Below are 18,078 nucleotides of genomic sequence, written 5' to 3'. Positions count from 1 at the left end.
TTTAAATATATAAAGACATGAGAACTTCTATTCATCCCTCCATTTTGGTCTCTCCCTCAGCCCTCCGCCGATGTGGCAACATATCACTTGAGTGTGGAGCAATTGGAGAGAGAATTGTGAGAAAATATACTCCAGTGATACGTTGCCACAACGGCGGAGGGCTGGGGGAGGGACCAAAAATTCTATTTATCCCTCCATTTTGATCCCTCCCCTAGCCCTCCACCGTTGTGGCAACGTATCGCTGGAGTATATTTTCTCACAATTCTCTCTCCAATTGCTCCACACTCAAGTGATATGTTGCCACATCGACGGAGGGCTAAGGGAGGGACCAAAATGGAGAGATGAATAGAAGTTCTCGAAAGACATTTGGTCTTGTTCCTGTGACAGTACACCTATATCAGAAACCCTAAAGTCATAACTCACAAGACTAAAATCGATTGAGATGAAAATCCATCATTTATTCATATAAACATATTACATCCAAATCGACCATTGCATGGTGTATAAAAATCTATCACATTGGTCTTGCTCCTGAACTCCACCACTATAACAAAAATTGGTCTTTGTTGAAAGATAAGATTAATGATGCTATGGTCGACACATCATCCGGACCGGACATAGATTTAGAGAGAGAAAGTTTAAAAAGTTTTCTCTAATCTATGCCTGACACATCAGCCGGCCGGGATTCAGCCTAGAGCTGTGCCACTGCCCGGGCATAGCATCAGGGCTGGAAAGATAATGGTCTATCGTGATTTTTCATCAAAAACATGGTCTATCGTGATGGACCTTCCAATTCTTCTTTATATTTTGGGGAACCTCTCGTTTAAAAGGGTTTTTGAACCGGGAAAAGGAAAACCCACTCATCTCCTCTTTCTCTATCTGATCGGCCATGGAAGGAACTCCGACGTCTGTACCTTCGGAAACCTTCACCAAGGAACCTGAAAACCCCCCGAAGGAAGTTGAAGAAACTCCAGCGTCAACCACATCGGAGGCAAAAGAAAATGAGGTAGTAGTTGAAGCTGGAGAATCTTCTGGTAAAACCCTAGACGATGCTTCTGACTTAATGGATAAAGGATCAAAAGCCATGAAAGATGGTGATTTCTCCGAAGCCGCTGAATGCTTCAGTCGCGCTGTTGAAATCAAGTTAGGGTTTACTCTTCTTAATTATTTTTCTTTTCATTTCGTATTCCTTTGTTTTACTTAGCTTTCTAACTGCCTAATTATCCCTCCCCGAAATCCAAACTAATATGCTCCATTTCATGATCAACACTCATAATATTAGCACAAAACCCTAATTGTATTACTGCAGTTTAAACATATTTTGATTAGCTCATTCGAGCTAGTACAGGCCAGAACCCTAAATAACAACAGAACATGACTAGTATGGCTAAAGATTCGATTTTTTTTCTTTGTGATATTTATATACTGAATGCTGAATGAGGGAGCAATTCAATGTTGCAAAATCACTTCGTTAATGATTCTCAATGTGTTCAGAGTTGCAAGTTTTGGCGAACTTTCTCCGGAGTGTTCAACTGCATACTATAAATACGGATGTGCCCTGCTATACAAAGCCCAAGAAGAAGCTGATCCATTAGGGGTTGTGCCTAAGAAGGAGGCTTCTACTGAAGAAGTTCCCAACAAAGGCTCTTCTGTAGAGACTGTCAAAGACGAGGCTGATGAACAAGTTGCATCTTCTACTGTTTCTGAAGCTAAACAAGATAGTGATTCGAGTGATGATGAGACAGACGAAGACGATGGTATGCATCTATTATCATGATATAACCCATTATGTAGTATCTTGGATATGTTATTGTTTCGGCTTATTTATGTTAACGGTGTTACCCAGCATGATTGAGTGATTTGGACCATGATGAAGTATGAATGCGTTTCACATATGGCTGTCCCTCTACGTATCACTTACTTAAACTGACTTCTAAGCAAATCTTAACGCCCTTACACCCCTATGCTGTAACTAACATACCATACAATTTCACTTCACGGCATGGCAGAAAAAAAGGACTCCAATCGTTATTTGTCGGTGTCCCATTATGTCATATTATAGCAGGGAAAACATTTTTGACAGATGAAGAAATAGCAAATGATCTTATATGTTGGCTTGACAGGAAAATAAGAAAACTGGTGACCATGATTTTCTTATGTCTCTACTGTTTTGACAATAATGGTTTCGAATTAATTCATTCGGTGAAACTATGACTTCATTTTGTAAGTTGTGCTCAAGTGAGGAACTTTCTGCATTTCCTGTATTTTCTTTATTTTCAGTTGAAGAAGGTGCTGATGAGAAAGATCAAGTAGAAAATGAAGGTAAAGGAGGTGAAGATGAGGATCTGGCAGATCCAGATGAAGACGACTCTGACCTAGACTTGGCGTGGAAAATGCTAGATCTCGCAAGAGCAATTGCCGAAAAGAACCCAAATGATACTATTGAAAAAGTGGATATCTTATCAGCCTTGGGGGAGGTTGCTTTGGAAAGAGGTCACTACATCTTCTTTTTGACTTATATTTGTCTACGTCTTATATTCGTTTTATCTAGAGAAGTTACGTATATACAATTTCTAATGGGTTGTTTTCTATCTTGTAGAGGACATTGAGACTTCTCTAAACGATTATTTGAACGCGCTTTCCATTTTGGGGCGATTGGTAGAACCTGACAATCGGCAAATCGCTGAACTGTATCCACTTTTGGAGTGTAAAATCTTGTCCATATTTGAATAGCTTCATTCATATATTTTTGCGTAGTGCTGTTCAATGAAAAGGGCTAAATGCATAGAATTTTCACACTGCCGTTCTTTATTTTTGGTTACCCTATGGGCATCCTCCTGGATTGACAACTTGAAGATGATAACCTTAACTAGAAACCCAGAAATTTTAGGATATGTTTGGTTCTGGAAGTTGGTTCAAAACCTGAAGAAGCAATTCCCTACTGCAAGAAAGCTATATCTGTTTGTCAGGCTCGTCTACAACGTCTTGCAGACGAAATGAAGGGATCAACAAGTTCAACATCGGCAGTAGTTGTTCCTAACTCAGAGCAGAATGTTGGGTCAGAGTCTGGTCCTGCCTCAGATAAGGAAAATGAAATTGAGACTCTCACAGGCCTGTCCACCGAGTTAGAAAAGAAGGTTTTTTGTTACCCGGAAACCACATCTTTATTACATTTCAACATTCTTGATAAGTTTTATTAAGTGCAATCTATGTAACTTAACATCTTGAAAATTGCAGCTGGAAGATCTTCAGCAGCTAGTATTATACCCGACTTCGGCATTGTCAGATGTTCTGAAAATGGTTTCTGAAAGGGCAAAAGGCAACGAGAAGAATGCATCTTTACCAGTGGTAAGTTCTTCACAGAAGGGTATGAACACCAGCAACAATGGGGATATCGACTCTCCAACTGTTTCTACAGCTCACACAAACGGAAGTAGTAGTAGCAGCAGTTGTGTGACACATCTTGGCGTTGTAGGTCGAGGTGTTAAGCGAGTACTGATGACCCCAGCAGAACCAAGCAAGGTGAAGAAGCCATCACTTGGTAATGGCGAAGGTAGTGGTTCTTAAGGGGTTCTGATTTCTGAAGTGAGGCATTACTAGCTTAGTATAGACCCAATAGTGGGAAATTGAAGCTTTGTTTTTCTGTTGTGTTGCCCGGCTCACTCTGATCGAGACTATTTCTGTCAGTTACATGGATGGTTATTCTACAAGTTGAATGTTTTCTGTTCCCATGGAAACTTATTTTAGTATTGGATTTGTTTTCACCGTATACGATAGTACCTTATTTTGTTGTTCTTATCAACTTTCCGTCTTCTACATCTGATTTTGATATATTCTTTCTTTTACATGATCTTGTGGGTGGACTTTAGACTTGCAAATCTAAGATGGGTTGGCATCCTCGTACAGTCGTATGAGGCGAATCGTACCACACACTTCTCCCAGAAGTTGAGAGTAATTCTACAAGGGGAAAAGCATTTGGTATAGTACACTTGGCAGTCTTTGCATTTATTTTCTTTCGGCCCTAAACTATTGCAGTGTGGTTGTTACAAGTAGAAAGAATTTATGACATGCCGCATAAATTTGTTTATGTTTTCAACCCAAATCCTGTGTTTCAGATTTAGCTAGACTAGCTAGTGTTGGTTTTTCTTCTTAGTCAGATCTTCTTCTTAATCAGATCCGAAATCTGACTAGATGTTTGGATTGACTCAAATCAGATCTCATAATGATTGTTTTCTATTGAATATCTCTTTTCGTTAGATTTTGAGTTTTTGAGTCAGATGAATCTAATCGAAAACATTGTTCCCTTACATGCACTTTTCTCGGAAAGAAAGAATCAGCATTTACTTTAGACAAGGAAAAGATGAGAACACAAAAGCTTCAATGTTTATAGGATGAACGAGTAAAACTCTTTCTGGCTTCCTTGATTAAGCCCCAAATAAAGGGTCCTCTTACCAATTCTCAGTATAAATTCATACTCCACAATTACATCTCTCTCTCTCTCTCTCTCTCTCTCTCTCTCTCTCTCTCTCTCTCTCTCTCTCTCTCTCTCTCTCTCTCTCTCTCTCTCTCTCTCTCTCTGTAGATTTAATTTAGCAAACACAATGGGGAGAATGGATTACTTAGCCACGAAAACTGACCCTTCCATCAATGAATTACTCAATTCTGATATCAAGGAGCTCAGTCTGGCTGCCAAGAAACTAGCCAGTCATGCTATATTTCTCAGTTCTGCTGGATTTGGTGCTGGATTTCTCAAATGGATGGCTTCCCTCGCTGCCATGTATGTCTGTCTGTCTGTCTGTCTGTCGTCCCATCAGTTCTTCCCCATACTAGTTTTTCGATCAATACTGGTTTTAGAGAATAACAAGCTAATTTTTCATCTGCCTATTTCAGATATCTGTTGATTCTCGATCGAACCAACTGGAGAACTAACATGCTGACTTCTCTTTTAGTCCCTTATATATTCTTTACTCTTCCACCGGGGATCTTCGGTGCATTAAGGTGTCGTTCATGACAAATATTAAGAAACAAGAAAAACTTGGTATATTCTCGGCAGATATCTAACGTGGTTTAAAGTGATTTGCATTTCAGTAGATTATCAGAAGCGCGAATCACAGCAAGTCACATAAGATTTCTGTTTAGAGTCTGCCTAGATTTTCTTGTTCTTTAGCATTATTCGTCATTCATTTCTTTATATTTTTTGTATTTTTTGTTTTAACTTCGAGTTGATGCCATTTTCCGTTCTAAAATTTGTTTGCTCTTCTTGGGGTTTAAGAGGAGAGGTAGGAAAATGGATTGCTTTCACTGCTGTTGTTTTGATGCTCTTCTTCCCACGACATTTTCCAGGTATACATATATTGGTTCTTGTTATCAAGTGGGATTTGAAACCTAACTCAAAATCTTAAGTGACACGAGTTAGATTTTAAAATATTTTGTTTTTGTCTGACTCATCTAAATAGATGGATCGGAATGAGTTCGGTTCATTTGAATCCGACATTAATTAAGGAAGCGTTTTTTTTGTAAGTCGCACTTGAAATCTAACCAGAGGTCTGATTGACTCGAGACGGATTTGAAAATGTTTGTTTTGGAGTGAAATCCCGATGTATGACTCGTCTGAGTGGTTTGATTCGGGTTGATTTTGGGTCATTTAAACAATTCAAATTCGGACCAAGTTTCAAAACTAGAAGGAAAAAAATTTTCACTACCTAACTAAGATGAATTCAGAAGTCGCACTTTGAAACAACTTGAAATGACTATTATGTCCCTGACTAGACGATGATATTAAACATAGACGAGTTTGATAAAACAATGAGAAAAAAAAAACACCACTCCCCAATGTTCATGAACTTATATTTTCCTAAAGTGTTAGTTTAACATAAACTGAGTAGTCTCCCATAATATTGGGTTGATGGATGATTGTGGGTTGGTGCAGAATGGTTGGAGATGCCAGGATCATTGATTCTACTTCTAGTGGTGGCTCCTGGTTTTTTCACAGTGACACTTAGAGAAAGCTGGGTAGGAGTTGCAATATCTCTTATAATAGGGTGTTATCTTTTACAAGAACATATCAGAGCATCAGGTGGATTCAGAAACTCCTTAACACAGAGCCATGGTATCTCAAACACTATGGGTATCATTCTTTTGTTGGTCTATCCTATTTGGGCTCTGCTTTTCCACTTCCTATAGTCTCTCTGGCTGTTTATTCCTTGTTTTGGACACACAACAACAAGGAGTTTTGAGTTTATTTGAATTTTTGTAGAGGTATAATTGCTTTCTTTGGTTGGTGTAGTTCTAGTTCTTGTTGTTTTTGTTTTTTCTTTTGGGGTTGGATTGTTTAAGGCATTGCTTTTAGCTTGATAAATGCTGTTTTTATTAGGTTTTTCTATTGGTTTGAGTAAAACATAGAAATATTAGAGCAATGAAGGAATAAGCCTATTCTCTTATTAATTTGTTACAAATCAAATACCGAGCCCTCGACGAGGCTTCCGTCTCAACTATTAACATTTTCTTTTGCTGATGGGGAAGGTGATTTGGACATTAGAAGGAGTGTAAACAGATGAACAATGGTGAAGAAAAGATAATACTAACTAGGGATTTTGTTCCGTCTAGAGAGAAGCGATTGAACCCTTAAGATCTCAATAGAAAAACAAACACTTAAATCTAATTAAAAGATAAAATGCGAAGAAAATCCATATTTGAAAAACACTTATAAATCATATCAGATTATTGAAGGGGTGAAAGATTGAAACAAAAGTTCGAGCTTAAAGAACAAAAAGATATGTTGAAGCCATCACGTCAGGCAATAGACTTGATTATGCCCATAGTGTGCAGACATGTTGGTCAAAAGACTTGCCATTGCCAAAGGCGAACCAATGGTCTAAAATCGATCCATGGCTCAAACTCAATGTAAGAATTAAAGCTAAGTAAAGAAATATCTAAAAATCTCAACTGATTCGCCGAATAGAAAAAAAAAATACACCATGGGACCATTGGTTAAGGAGATAGATAAATAGACTGATAAAGATGAGGTGAAACAGATGCCACGTTTAGAACTAGGTAATACAAACAAACTAAGAAGCCACCTATTATCCCTCTGCATTTCTTATGGTTAATATCTATAACATCTGTATTTGTCAATCAAGAGCTCAGTATAGGATTCATTTTGATGTCCTAAATTATACAGACACCCTTTACCCAGCAAACAGACAAACTTTATAATGTGGGACAAAAAGAAGAAGTTAAAACCATTACAAACTCTATATTAAGTTTCCGCATATCTGGCTTGATTTCATATGCTTGTTTTCTTACAAACTCAGCACTCCACATGGACCGAGCAGACGGTCAGACCTAAACTCCTCCAACAAACCCGAAAACCCCATATCCTATTTTCACCTAATCATGAAACATAGTACACCTGTTCGGTCCTCATCGTAGTTCAAGAACCCGTATAATCAACCTGATGTGACCCCAAACATTTGGATCATGTGAACTTTTTTCTGCGTATTGCCTTACCTTCGCACTTTTCTCAGTTCAAAACCCAATGTATAGCTACAAATATAAACCTTTATCCTTTGTTCGGAATAAACTTGAAGAACAGAAACAACATCATCATTGGTTAGAAGGAGTTGGGTAGCAAACTATACAAAATGGCAATTACGAGCCGATTGTTTCGTGTGTCAAGACCATCGAGACTTACCCATGCTTCTTCTACTGGTCTTAATTCTAATGGTTGGACGTCGGTGAGGAGTTTAACTAAGGCTGGGATGATAAATGAGCAAGGACTTTCCTCGAACGGAAAGAGGAAGTCTATAATTGTTGTTAAGTCAGATGTGGCATCGGAAACTGCTGTATCACCCAAATCTAGGATAAAGAAGAAGACAGATGATTCGAGCTCAGTAGTTTCAATTATTGCAAATGCTATTATTTGGATATCTAAATATGCAGTAAAAAGAACATCATGGAAACAGCAAGCTCAAATTATTATAGAAAAGGTTGGGAACCCATTATTTGAATCATTAGTAGCTGCCTAAAGCATTCTCATCAAAGATTTCATAAGAAACATAACACTAAACAGTAAAGAAGCAAACAATATGATTCGATTTTGCTTTAAATCCTTCTTGCAGGGATTCGTTGGCTGTCGGTTCTTCACGTTGCTAGCAGTTGCAGGTTCCTTGTTAGGTTCAATCTTATGCTTTCTTGAGGTACTATAATTTTTATCTTCGATGAGAACATTTTCTTTTACGTGGTTTTTTTCTTGACGAAGTTATTAGTGACCTTTTTTAATTCCAGGGTTGTTTCTTTATTTCGAAGTCATATTTTGAGTACATACACACAATATCAAACAAGTCAGGTACAGAACAAGTTATGCAGCTACTAATTGAAGCTACAGGTATTTATTTCGTCCGAGGGCTTGAATCTTTCGTTCTTTTTCAGTGTTCAATAACTAATTGCAATTATCCACAGATATGTTCCTTATGGGAGGTGCTATGATTATCTTTGGAATGGGATTATATTTTCAGTTTGTGGGATACGGTAGCAAAGAAAACAAAGGTATACATCCTCGGTCGAGCTCTTTTGGACGCTTTCATCTTAAGGTATGCTTGTTCATACAGGTTATCTATACCCATCTCTCTTTGTCATTCTCTCCGTAATCTCAAATTCGCGATATATTATTTATGAGATGGCCCGGTAGGAAGAAAAAGCTCTAATTGTGTTAAAACTTCTCATTTCCATATCTATTTCTCTTAATGAAAACACAATTAAGAACAATAAATCAAAATTGTCAATGAATATCACCCATGTTAAAACTAGACAAACAAATTTAAAGTCCATGAAGTGGGTTTACGCGATATATACATGAAACGGGGAAAAAAGTGAACGACTAAAAGTTGACTAGCCTCAATCAGTATTACTTTTTATTTTTCAGGGTCTATCAGCGTGTCTTGGAGAAACTCGATCAGTAACAGAAGCAAAGTCAAAAATTGGGCATGCAATATTAATGATACTTCAGGTCGGAGTATTGGAGAAGTTCAAGAGCGTACCTATGGTTAATGGGTTTGATTTTGTCTGCTTTGGTGGAGCAGTACTAGTTTCCTCAGCGTGCGTCTTCATTCTTTCAAAGCTCACCATGTGAGGAGGGTTTTCAATGTTGAAGATGAACTTTATGTAGTATAATTTGTACATGTCTAACATATACTCAAAGATATCACTTCAAGTCAATGTTAGATTAGTTAATAATCACTATCTATTGAAATATCGATCGTCATCCTCATTCCTCAATATGCTATGTTATTCATGTCATAATAAAACGGTTACAATGATGTCGACAGTACTTTCCAGTTTTCGAAGACCACTCTGCCGGTCAATTGCTAGTCTCGAGACAAAAATGTTGAAAATCTTACACACCTACAAAAGTTGTTAATACGCACCAAAGGTTATACACACATGAAATCCCTAATTACTATGCACTTTATGCACACACACTTCATTTTTGGTCGATGAAGGACTATACATTAAACCATTATTGTCGATTTTCAGGCTTTAAACTATAAAAATATATCTACTTTTTCTCGTGTTTGAGAGAGACATCTACTGCTTTAGAACCAGTTTGGTGCAGCCTGCAAAGGACCGAAGGGGACAAGATGGCATTACAGAATGTTTCAACGCCTGCGACTCTATAAAAGACATTGTCAATATTAGACTAAAGATTTCTTGGTTCAGAGCTAATCAACTTATGGGAGGGCTTCTTATCTCATCGGGTCTGAGATAGGGGTGGGAATTCAACCCGAACCCGCTCGCGGGCACCCGAAGCCCAACTAGTACATCGGGGCCCGTTACCCGATATCGGGCTCTAACCACCCGCCCGAGTTGGGAACAACGGGCGGGCACGGGTGAGAACCCTACCCCGACTGCCCGCCCGATGCCCGCCGGATTATTGCTCATTTGTTACCCTCCTGCCATCTACACTTGAATTTAAATAGATATACAAGCAATAGATTTACAAGCAATGTGAAAGATGATGTATGTTGTGGTTTGAAGATGATGTTTCTAACTTACATCCCTGATTGGATGATGAAATTGATGACTTATATGTTTGGCTGAAAAGAAGAATCATACAGTATTTTGTTTAGCTTAACATTGTCCACCTACCAATTCGACAATAGCTATAGAATCACGTCAAATATACCACGTCAAACTGATTATTTGAACTATATATTTTCATTTCCGGGGTGTGAAATTTTAAAGGGAATATTTAGAATTTTAGAGATTTTCCGGGGAAATAAATTTTAAGGGGAAATAAAAAAAACACTCCACCTCACCTCAATCTATCTCCACCTCACCTCACTCTCTCTCCACCTCACCTCACTTGTCCTGCTGGGCCATTCGGGCTGCCCGAGATATGCCCGCCTGTTGCCCGATGTACCCGGTAAATTAAGCGGGAACGGGCGGGTAGGGGTGGGAATCGGGCGGGTTCGGGCAGTTTATTTTCAGGCTCGGGCGGGTTCGGGCTCAAGGGTATGCTACCCGATCAGGCTTTCGGGCACTTCGGGCCGGGTAAATAAGAGACTCTTCGATCCCGCGGCCCGATTTTGCCCGAGAGCCTGATCGGGCTCTAACAGGCTCGAGCGTTTCGGGCCGCGGGCTTTTTAAATTAAAAATAATATATTTTTTAAAATAAAAAAATATATAATTTCAAAAAAAAAAATACACCTTAATTAGTAACATTAATAAATTAAACTAAACTTCATCCATTATATTTATATAATCTTTAAACTTCAACTATTGTTTTTGATCAATTCTATGATCGATCTTGTTCTCCAAGAAGTTTGGTAACTTGTCTGCAAGAATGAAAAGATATTTAATGAAGGTTTTGGATAATGCAAGTAGTGATAAGGAAAAAGTGGAAGAGGTTAGTATTGGTAGTGACCTAGTGGGTGTTCTTGTAGGTTGGTAAAGAATGAAAAGAAAGACGGTGGAAGAAGCCAAGAAGGAGGTCTGTTGGCTAGGGTTTGTATAAAATGAAATAAGGGTTTTAAACCCTATTTATAGAGAAGATATTTATGATCCAACGGATGGTGATGCTCAGCCGTTGGATCGTATAATCTAACGGGCGGTCGGGTCGGTCTGGTCGGGTTGTAGTTTGGGCGGGCGGGCGGGTACCATGTTATTTTGGGCGGGCGGTCTAGTCGGGTGTTACTTCGGGCGGGCGGATCTGGTAATACTTCGGGCGGGCAGGTACCGGTTTCCTGAGATAGTGTTAGTTTTCTTAGTTTTAGGTGTCCACGGGCTCCACCGAACTCGGATCTCTGTGTTTATTTGGAGATTTCACTCTTTGACCTCACTCGTACCTGTCCGAATGTCGAGTACCCACAAAAGTGCGCCTCGACCCAGATTTGCTCATGCCCGCCATATTCTAGAAAATGGTTAAAAGCGTTCTCTCAAAATAGACACTCCCATATTTTCTTTTTCAATTTAAAATCGTCGGTTTTTAGTCGATTTGGTTACAAAATCAGCCCAAGTTCACCTATTCCAAAAGATCCAAAAACGATTGAATACAACTCAAATAGTTGGACTTATGCCCTACTTTTCTTACATATTTAGTTCAAGTCCACCAAATTCAACTCGAATTTCAAATCTAAAACATAGGGGCTGAATTTTGGTAGACCTTGAACCCATTTTTGTTACAAAATTTGATTCGAGCCTAACGATTTCAACTCGAAACATTGGAGTTGAATTCGGTTGAGAATTTTGCAACCCACGCGACCATTTTGGGGACCGCCTACAACCAAATACAATCAAACTAAGATTTACTAATCAAAACATGATGCAGGGGCGCTAATAACACTCGGTGAGGCGCCTTTGAAACTTACTCCTTTGTTATCACAAAACAAACTGCTAGGCAGCTAGGGTTTTATACTGCAGGTCTTTGAGAGCTTGAGTAGGGAAGAAGAGAAAAAGCAAGAGAGAAAGAGAGAAAGAGAAGATGTTTCTGGGATCGGTTCCAAGGAGGCCAGACAAGGCAAAAGCTTTGAAGGAGCTACGAAAGCATGTGACGATGTTCGGAGTGTGGGTCGCCGTTGTTCGAGTCACTCCTTACATTCTTAACTACTTCTGTGAAGAAAAACAAGAACTTAAACTCCAACTCTAATCAGTCACATCTATACTACTTTTTCAGTACTAATGGGTAATAAGTGAAATTCCTCCTACCCTTTCATTTTTCTGTTTCAAAATTGAAAAATCTAATTACTCCTTACTACTAATAGTTAGTAGAATATTTCAGTTATCATGTGGGCAATAATCCTGTTGAAAAGTAACAATGTTTGAGATTTTAGTATATAGTTTTAGTAATTTGTAGATACTTGATTGTTGTTGTAGGGCTAGTAATAATGGACATGATGGTTCTTATTTTAGTTGAGTTAGTCAATATATAATGGTATAGTATTTGAGCAGAAGTTGATAATGGGGAAGGATTAGAAGTAGAGTGAACTGTAAATCACTGAGAACTCACAAGTATCATGGAGAGAGAGAGAGAGTAGGGGTTAAAGGGGTCAAAAAGAGATGGATGACACGAGCAATTCCGTAAGTAGTTAGGATCGACCAGTCCACCTGAGTCACTTGAGCATCGTGGTACCCCTCCGTCCGATGCCCAACCCCTGAGCTGGTTCAGACCTATTGATTAAGCTTTAAGGCTAGGAAGATGAAAAACTTGTATTTGAAGATGATGGTGAAGACTTGTAAAATCAGTATAGAAAGCTAAGAGCATTTCTTTTAAATGGTAAAATGGAGGGATTTCTCTGAGGTTTTAGGCTTGATGAAGAAGCCCGTAAACTCGGACATGTAGGTGTTTCATGGAAACAAGGAAACAAATTTCTATCTAAATTCCAAAATGCTTGGTATTTGAGGGTATAGTAAGAAGTACTAGCGAAATCCCTTGGAATAGAAAAGATTGAAGTTGAGTGAGATTCAAATGCAACGATCACTGAGGTTGTGCAGTGTATTTAGAAACTTATACTAGTTTTGATTCACACTTAAAGAGGGATCAAGTAGGTCGTTGTTTAGTAGGAGAGATATGTTTCTCTTATTAAAGAACGGGCTGAAATCAATAACCACTTCCCATTTTCCTTTTAATATTCGGAAAAGTGAAGAACATCGTTGGAATAAGTTTCTCTAATCTTTGGTTAACCATGATTGGATTCACCCTTTGTTTGAGTTTACATCATCTACTCCATTTTTGTCATGAAAGTCAGTTTGATTGGTCTTCTCTACTAACTACTAAGAAGTTGGGGGCAGGATTGGACATCGAGTAAGTAGGGATCGGGGACCTTTCAATGTCCGATTTTTTTAGTTTCAAAAATCGGACATTGAAAGGTCCCCGATCCCTACTTACTCGAGCCGAGCAACTTGGCTGAGTTTTCACTAACTTATATATATATATATATATATATGTGTGTGTGTGTGTGTTAACTAAGTCTTATCGATCTTCATGAACTGTTTTTTCTTGAATAGAAACAGCTAGTATTGAAAAACAATTGATCTCCTGAATGAAGTATTTTTCCTCTTACTTTCTATGTTTTGATTTGACAGATAGTGGTGGAATCTGCAAGGATGGTCGACTAGAAAAGGAACAAATTGTGAAGACTTGTTTCTTTTTATCATTTTGGTAAACAATGAAATAATTTTCATTAGTTATGTAGCAGCATTTCATGTCTACTTGCTAGATTTTGTGGTCTAGAAGAACCAATATTTGAATCAAATTGAAATAGACGTCTTTGTGTTTCAAACTTTGAATCATGTTTATGGTTATAGTTTCGTATTTATTTTTATGCCAATATAGTATTATCAGGTGAGACATTTCTCCCAAACATTGAAATTTATATATGTATACTCAACTCTCTTGCATTTCACATAACCGAAAAATGTAAAAGAACATCTTGTTTTGCTTCAAGAATGAATCCCAAATATAAATTAAATACGGAGGAACAAAAAGTACGGGTTTCAGGTAATAATAAGGTTGCTTATCATCCTGGGGTAGTCTTGACCTGATTCGGGAATTTTAGCTGCAGTTTCAAGTGATACATTGAATTGACATCAGATTCTTGCGAGTCTCTTTTCGCAAAAATGGCAAGCCCACGAGCGAAAGCGAAAGAACCAGTTCCTCCAACTACAGTAAGTTCCTCTTTGCCTTTGTTGGTTAAATGCTTGGCTTGGACACTTAAGCTACCAGCAAACTCAGGCGTGTCAAAAGTAAGATATATTATGTTAAAAGCAGAACGATCAAAATGAGCAACTGGGATAATGAAACCTTGAGCTTTACCGACAACTCTCGAAGTATTTTCAGGTCCTTCGGTGAGTGTCCGATGGAAAACAAAAGCACGGGTATCTGAGTTTCTTGTCGGTTTAGGTTTTGGGTTTTGGGTTTGAGTATGAGGTTGTTGAATGTAGAGAGACAGAGCAAGCCAAGGTCTTGATTGCTGCTTCTTTAATTTCTTATGGTGGGCTACTGGTGAGATTAATGCCAAGAGAATAACTGCTAGTGTTGCAGCAGAAACTGCTGTACAGAATATGATCTTAGCCCTCATTATGGACTTGATTTAGTCTCTTTTTGTTCTAATTGGGTATCTCAATTTGATTCAAGTTCAATCTGTTTTATAAGGTGAAGTCCTTGATCTTATTTTCTTGTTACCTAAACCACTTTTCCTGTTTCAAAGTCCAAACCTAATCCTGTATATCCCTTTTATAAAGAATGGATAGTTCTATATTTCTATTCGGAATTAAGTAATTAACCAACTCAAATTGAATAGATTGGGGAAATTCCTAAAGGTTCTAAACTATTGAAGTTGTTAGTGAAAGAATGATAAAAGAAGGCTCCCAACTGGTTCCACTTCCACCACCTTCTAAGACAGATGAAAATGGTAGGAACCGGAAAACCTACTTGTTCCACTGCTATTACTTCTACAAAATAAAGTTCTATTCTGCATGAGCCTAGGGGTGAGAATCGGTTCAGGCAGATCCGAGGAACTTTTTGAGTTGGAGCTGGATAGAATGCATGAGACTTGTTCGAACATGTCACTTGCGAATAGATGGTCTAAAACCAAAAAGATCGGTCTGCAAGAGTTGATACAATCAGCTAGCCCACTATGAACAAATTATTACCATAACTGTCATATATTACTGGTGCGAAAGATTACAATGATGTTATGCCATGACTTTTATTATGCCATAACAAACCGGAGAGGATCAAACAGCTAGCACCTCTCAGGCGTGGTTCTTACGCCACATCCACCGGAGAAGATCAAACAGCTATCACGCTTTCAGGCGTGGTTCTTACGCTATATCCGTCGTGCGGAAAACACGCTCGCACATGAGACGGCAGCTTCTGTTCTTGATCCTTGACTGTTCTATTCTTTTTCTCTTGATCCCTTAGATTGTTTGGATTGAAAGTTTAGTCCTTCATTGTGTTCCCATTTGCCGTTTCGCTGCCCAAAAAGAAAAACGGAGAGCTTGTCTTTTTGTATCTCCTAAGATATTTGAAGAAATGACAATGAAAGATTGGGAGTGATGATTTTCTATCACGAATTGAAAAAACTTTTTAGTTATAAGATATATGAATAAATGTCAAAAGAGCTAGACTGTCATAACTTCAAAATCGAAATCGGGTTCTTTTTTTTGTTTTTAGACAAATATCTTAGCCATTATTTTTGGACATGAATTCTTCATTTATATAAAAAAAAGTAAAAAAAGAGTAACAGTTAAAAAGAAAGAAATGACAAGGCAAAGTAGGAAGACCAAGTGTTAGGTGGTGTTGGGAGATTCAAATCCACACAACAAAATTTCACCACCACTAAGTAACACTAGTTGAAACCACAACAACCATTTGCCCAGCCAAAGAAACCAAACCCCCCTTTCAAAAAGGGAATTCATCTTCTTTTTCTTCTATTCTACACACTTTATATTGAGTTTGTTTGGGGAATTGGGTCGATTTGTTTATTCAATTTATTGGGAATTGGGTTTTTTTGTGAGAGATACTAGGATTGTTGAATTGGGGATGATGATGATGATGGAATTACACAAGTTAAGAATTGAATTGTTGTGGTAATCATGAACCACCAACCCTTTGAAGAAGAAGAAGAGATCAAGAAGAAGTCATGGTTGAAATAATAGTACCTGGATCATTGGGTACCAGCGCAAGCTTGACTTTAAGATTGGGGCAGACTTTCTTCTCCTCTGCTTCTCTCTTGTTCATGTCTTTGGGTGTTCAATTCTACAGCTATACTGCTTTCTGGTAATTATTCTCTCTCTCTCTCTCTCTATACCCTCAAATTATCCAAAAAAAATTGAACCCATGTCTTGAATTGTTTAATTTCTTTCTTGTTTCTACAACTTATATGAATCTGATTGTTATCTTTTTAGTTCATCTCTCTCTACCTGTTATTTTTGTTGAAGAAAAGTTGGGAATGAAGATATTAGGTAACCATAATTTGAAGGGTTTTATTAGGTTTTTGTGGATTAATTTTCCACTTGGCTCACATAAAAATAAAAAATGGAGCATATATGGTTGAGCCAGGAAATTGGAAACAGAAAATGGGCAGGATTACTAATACCCAACTAAGTAACATATGATTTTGATAGACTTGCAAATAGAACATGCAAAATTTCCTTTTCAATTTGCTATTTTACTACTTGCTATCTTGAATATAGATATACCCATTTCTGGCCTAGTTTGATTTCACTTCATATTTTCGGAATCAAAGCTTAATTCACAAATGTTTAGAGTTTTCCTACTCAATTTTTCTACTTTGGAGTTATGCGAAATCTCATTGTGGAACATAGAGGTTCACAACAAGGGCAATGCTACGAGATACACTACCCCTTGCGTACTGCTTAACCGACTTCCTATACTTTTTCTGGATGGGTTCGTCATCCACAACCCTAGATTTAGCGAACAGATTTTCGGTCTTAATTAACCCGATTTCGTGGTAAAAAAACAATAATTTCAACCTATTTGGTGATTAGCTACAAGAAAAATAGTTGAAAATGTCCAGTGACAAGAAATAGTGCACCAAATAGGTAAACCCTAGAGTACCCAATACTCACATAGTAGAGCATATCACGTACCGGTTCCCATACCACCTAACGTTGAACACTAGCGACCATTTCTAAACTTCAAAGGGGGCCATGGTGAGCCCTTTTCAGGCAGCCACTCCCTTTCGCGAAACACTAGCGGAAGCTCTAGAATTGATAGTACGAAAAATGAGCAATCCAATTTGAAATCAAACTGTTTTTTTTATGTCTAGATATGGTTTGTCGAAATTCAATGAATAACGGATGTCGTCTTTCTTCGAGTAAGGTCTATAAAATGTCGGGTGGTGCTGTTTGTTGCAGTTATTTGGTGACAGTGATGGGTTTGGTGATTCCATGGAGCTTGACATTAGCAATGGTGGACGGGTACTCACTTTGTGTAGGATGCCCTCTTAGACAACCAGGAATACTATGGATCATTATAATGGGAGATTGGGTATGTGATCTTCTCTACTCTCAATTTTGTTCAAAATGCCACCATTCAAATAGCTTGATTCTTTATGGACATTGGGGTTTATGCAGATTCTATCTCTTCTGGCATTAGCAGCAGCTAGCTCTACATCTGCAGTAATAGACCTTCTTCTCCAGAATGATGGAATTTACTGTCCTCCTAACTTCTGTAGTAGGTATCAGTTTTCAGCAGGAATGGCATTTTTGTCTTGGATCCTCACTGTTGCTTCTTCTCTTTTCAATCTTTGGCTACTTCCCTCCTTGTGACACATACACACACACTCTCTCTCTACTCTCTAGATCTCTAGATCTGTTCTTGTATTACTCGGTGAATAGAATTGATGTACCATACTGAAGAAAAAGTTAATGGGTTGTTTTAAATGTAAAAATTTTATACTATTAGCAAATGATTGAAGATAAGTCTTCTCCGGCTCTTTATACATGTTAGTAAAAGGCATCAATTTAGCAAATGTTAGAACATAAAGGACACCCAGAAACCCTAATGGAAGAGAAAGAAGATCTTCAATTTGTCATTATAGAGAAGATTCATAA

The 18,078-nt window shown here is 38.1% G+C and overlaps 6 protein-coding genes across 6 annotated transcripts; 5 read left to right on the top strand and 1 right to left on the bottom strand.

Moving 5' to 3' along the window:
- The first annotated feature begins 577 nt into the window (after positions 1–577).
- LOC147545303 (uncharacterized) lies at positions 578–3,802 on the top strand. The gene is made up of 6 exons (XM_086633229.1): positions 578–1,143; positions 1,495–1,757; positions 2,281–2,493; positions 2,600–2,690; positions 2,882–3,137; positions 3,238–3,802. The coding sequence occupies exons 1-6, from the start codon at positions 890–892 to the stop codon at positions 3,565–3,567; spliced, it is 1,407 nt and encodes a 468-aa protein (XP_086489355.1). The 5' UTR covers positions 578–889; the 3' UTR covers positions 3,568–3,802.
- A 67-nt stretch (positions 3,803–3,869) lies between these two features.
- Positions 3,870–6,397, top strand: LOC147545302 (cold-regulated 413 plasma membrane protein 2-like). Its single transcript, XM_086633231.1, has 4 exons — positions 3,870–4,777; positions 4,891–4,998; positions 5,273–5,343; positions 5,930–6,397. Exons 1-4 carry the CDS (start codon positions 4,602–4,604, stop codon positions 6,181–6,183), a joined length of 609 nt encoding a protein of 202 aa, XP_086489357.1. The 5' UTR covers positions 3,870–4,601; the 3' UTR covers positions 6,184–6,397.
- Positions 6,398–7,583: 1,186 nt separating this feature from the next.
- On the top strand, positions 7,584–9,231 carry LOC147545301 (uncharacterized). Its single transcript, XM_086635817.1, has 5 exons — positions 7,584–7,988; positions 8,121–8,198; positions 8,287–8,386; positions 8,461–8,591; positions 8,924–9,231. The coding sequence occupies exons 1-5, from the start codon at positions 7,644–7,646 to the stop codon at positions 9,128–9,130; spliced, it is 861 nt and encodes a 286-aa protein (XP_086491943.1). The 5' UTR covers positions 7,584–7,643; the 3' UTR covers positions 9,131–9,231.
- A 2,675-nt stretch (positions 9,232–11,906) lies between these two features.
- TOM6 (translocase of the outer mitochondrial membrane 6) lies at positions 11,907–13,778 on the top strand. Its single transcript, XM_086635986.1, has 2 exons — positions 11,907–12,181; positions 13,582–13,778. The coding sequence occupies exon 1, from the start codon at positions 11,981–11,983 to the stop codon at positions 12,143–12,145; it is 165 nt and encodes a 54-aa protein (XP_086492112.1). The 5' UTR covers positions 11,907–11,980; the 3' UTR covers positions 12,146–12,181; positions 13,582–13,778.
- A 138-nt stretch (positions 13,779–13,916) lies between these two features.
- On the bottom strand, positions 13,917–14,576 carry LOC147545299 (Disease resistance-responsive (dirigent-like protein) family protein). Its single transcript, XM_086635984.1, has one exon. It carries the CDS (start codon positions 14,574–14,576, stop codon positions 14,016–14,018), a length of 561 nt encoding a protein of 186 aa, XP_086492110.1. The 3' UTR covers positions 13,917–14,015.
- Positions 14,061–17,946, top strand: LOC147545298 (CASP-like protein 5C1). The gene is made up of 3 exons (XM_086635985.1): positions 14,061–16,279; positions 17,380–17,512; positions 17,599–17,946. Exons 1-3 carry the CDS (start codon positions 16,143–16,145, stop codon positions 17,791–17,793), a joined length of 465 nt encoding a protein of 154 aa, XP_086492111.1. The 5' UTR covers positions 14,061–16,142; the 3' UTR covers positions 17,794–17,946.
- The last annotated feature ends 132 nt before the right edge of the window (positions 17,947–18,078 follow it).

This window comes from Eschscholzia californica, unplaced genomic scaffold (genome assembly GCF_041429995.1).
Source record: "Eschscholzia californica isolate CP2 unplaced genomic scaffold, dmEscCali1.0.p SCAF_4, whole genome shotgun sequence".
NCBI classification, from domain to species: Eukaryota; Viridiplantae; Streptophyta; class Magnoliopsida; order Ranunculales; family Papaveraceae; genus Eschscholzia; species Eschscholzia californica.
The sequence above is the reverse complement of the archived record's forward strand: the minus strand, read 5'-3'. Positions and strand labels throughout refer to the sequence as shown.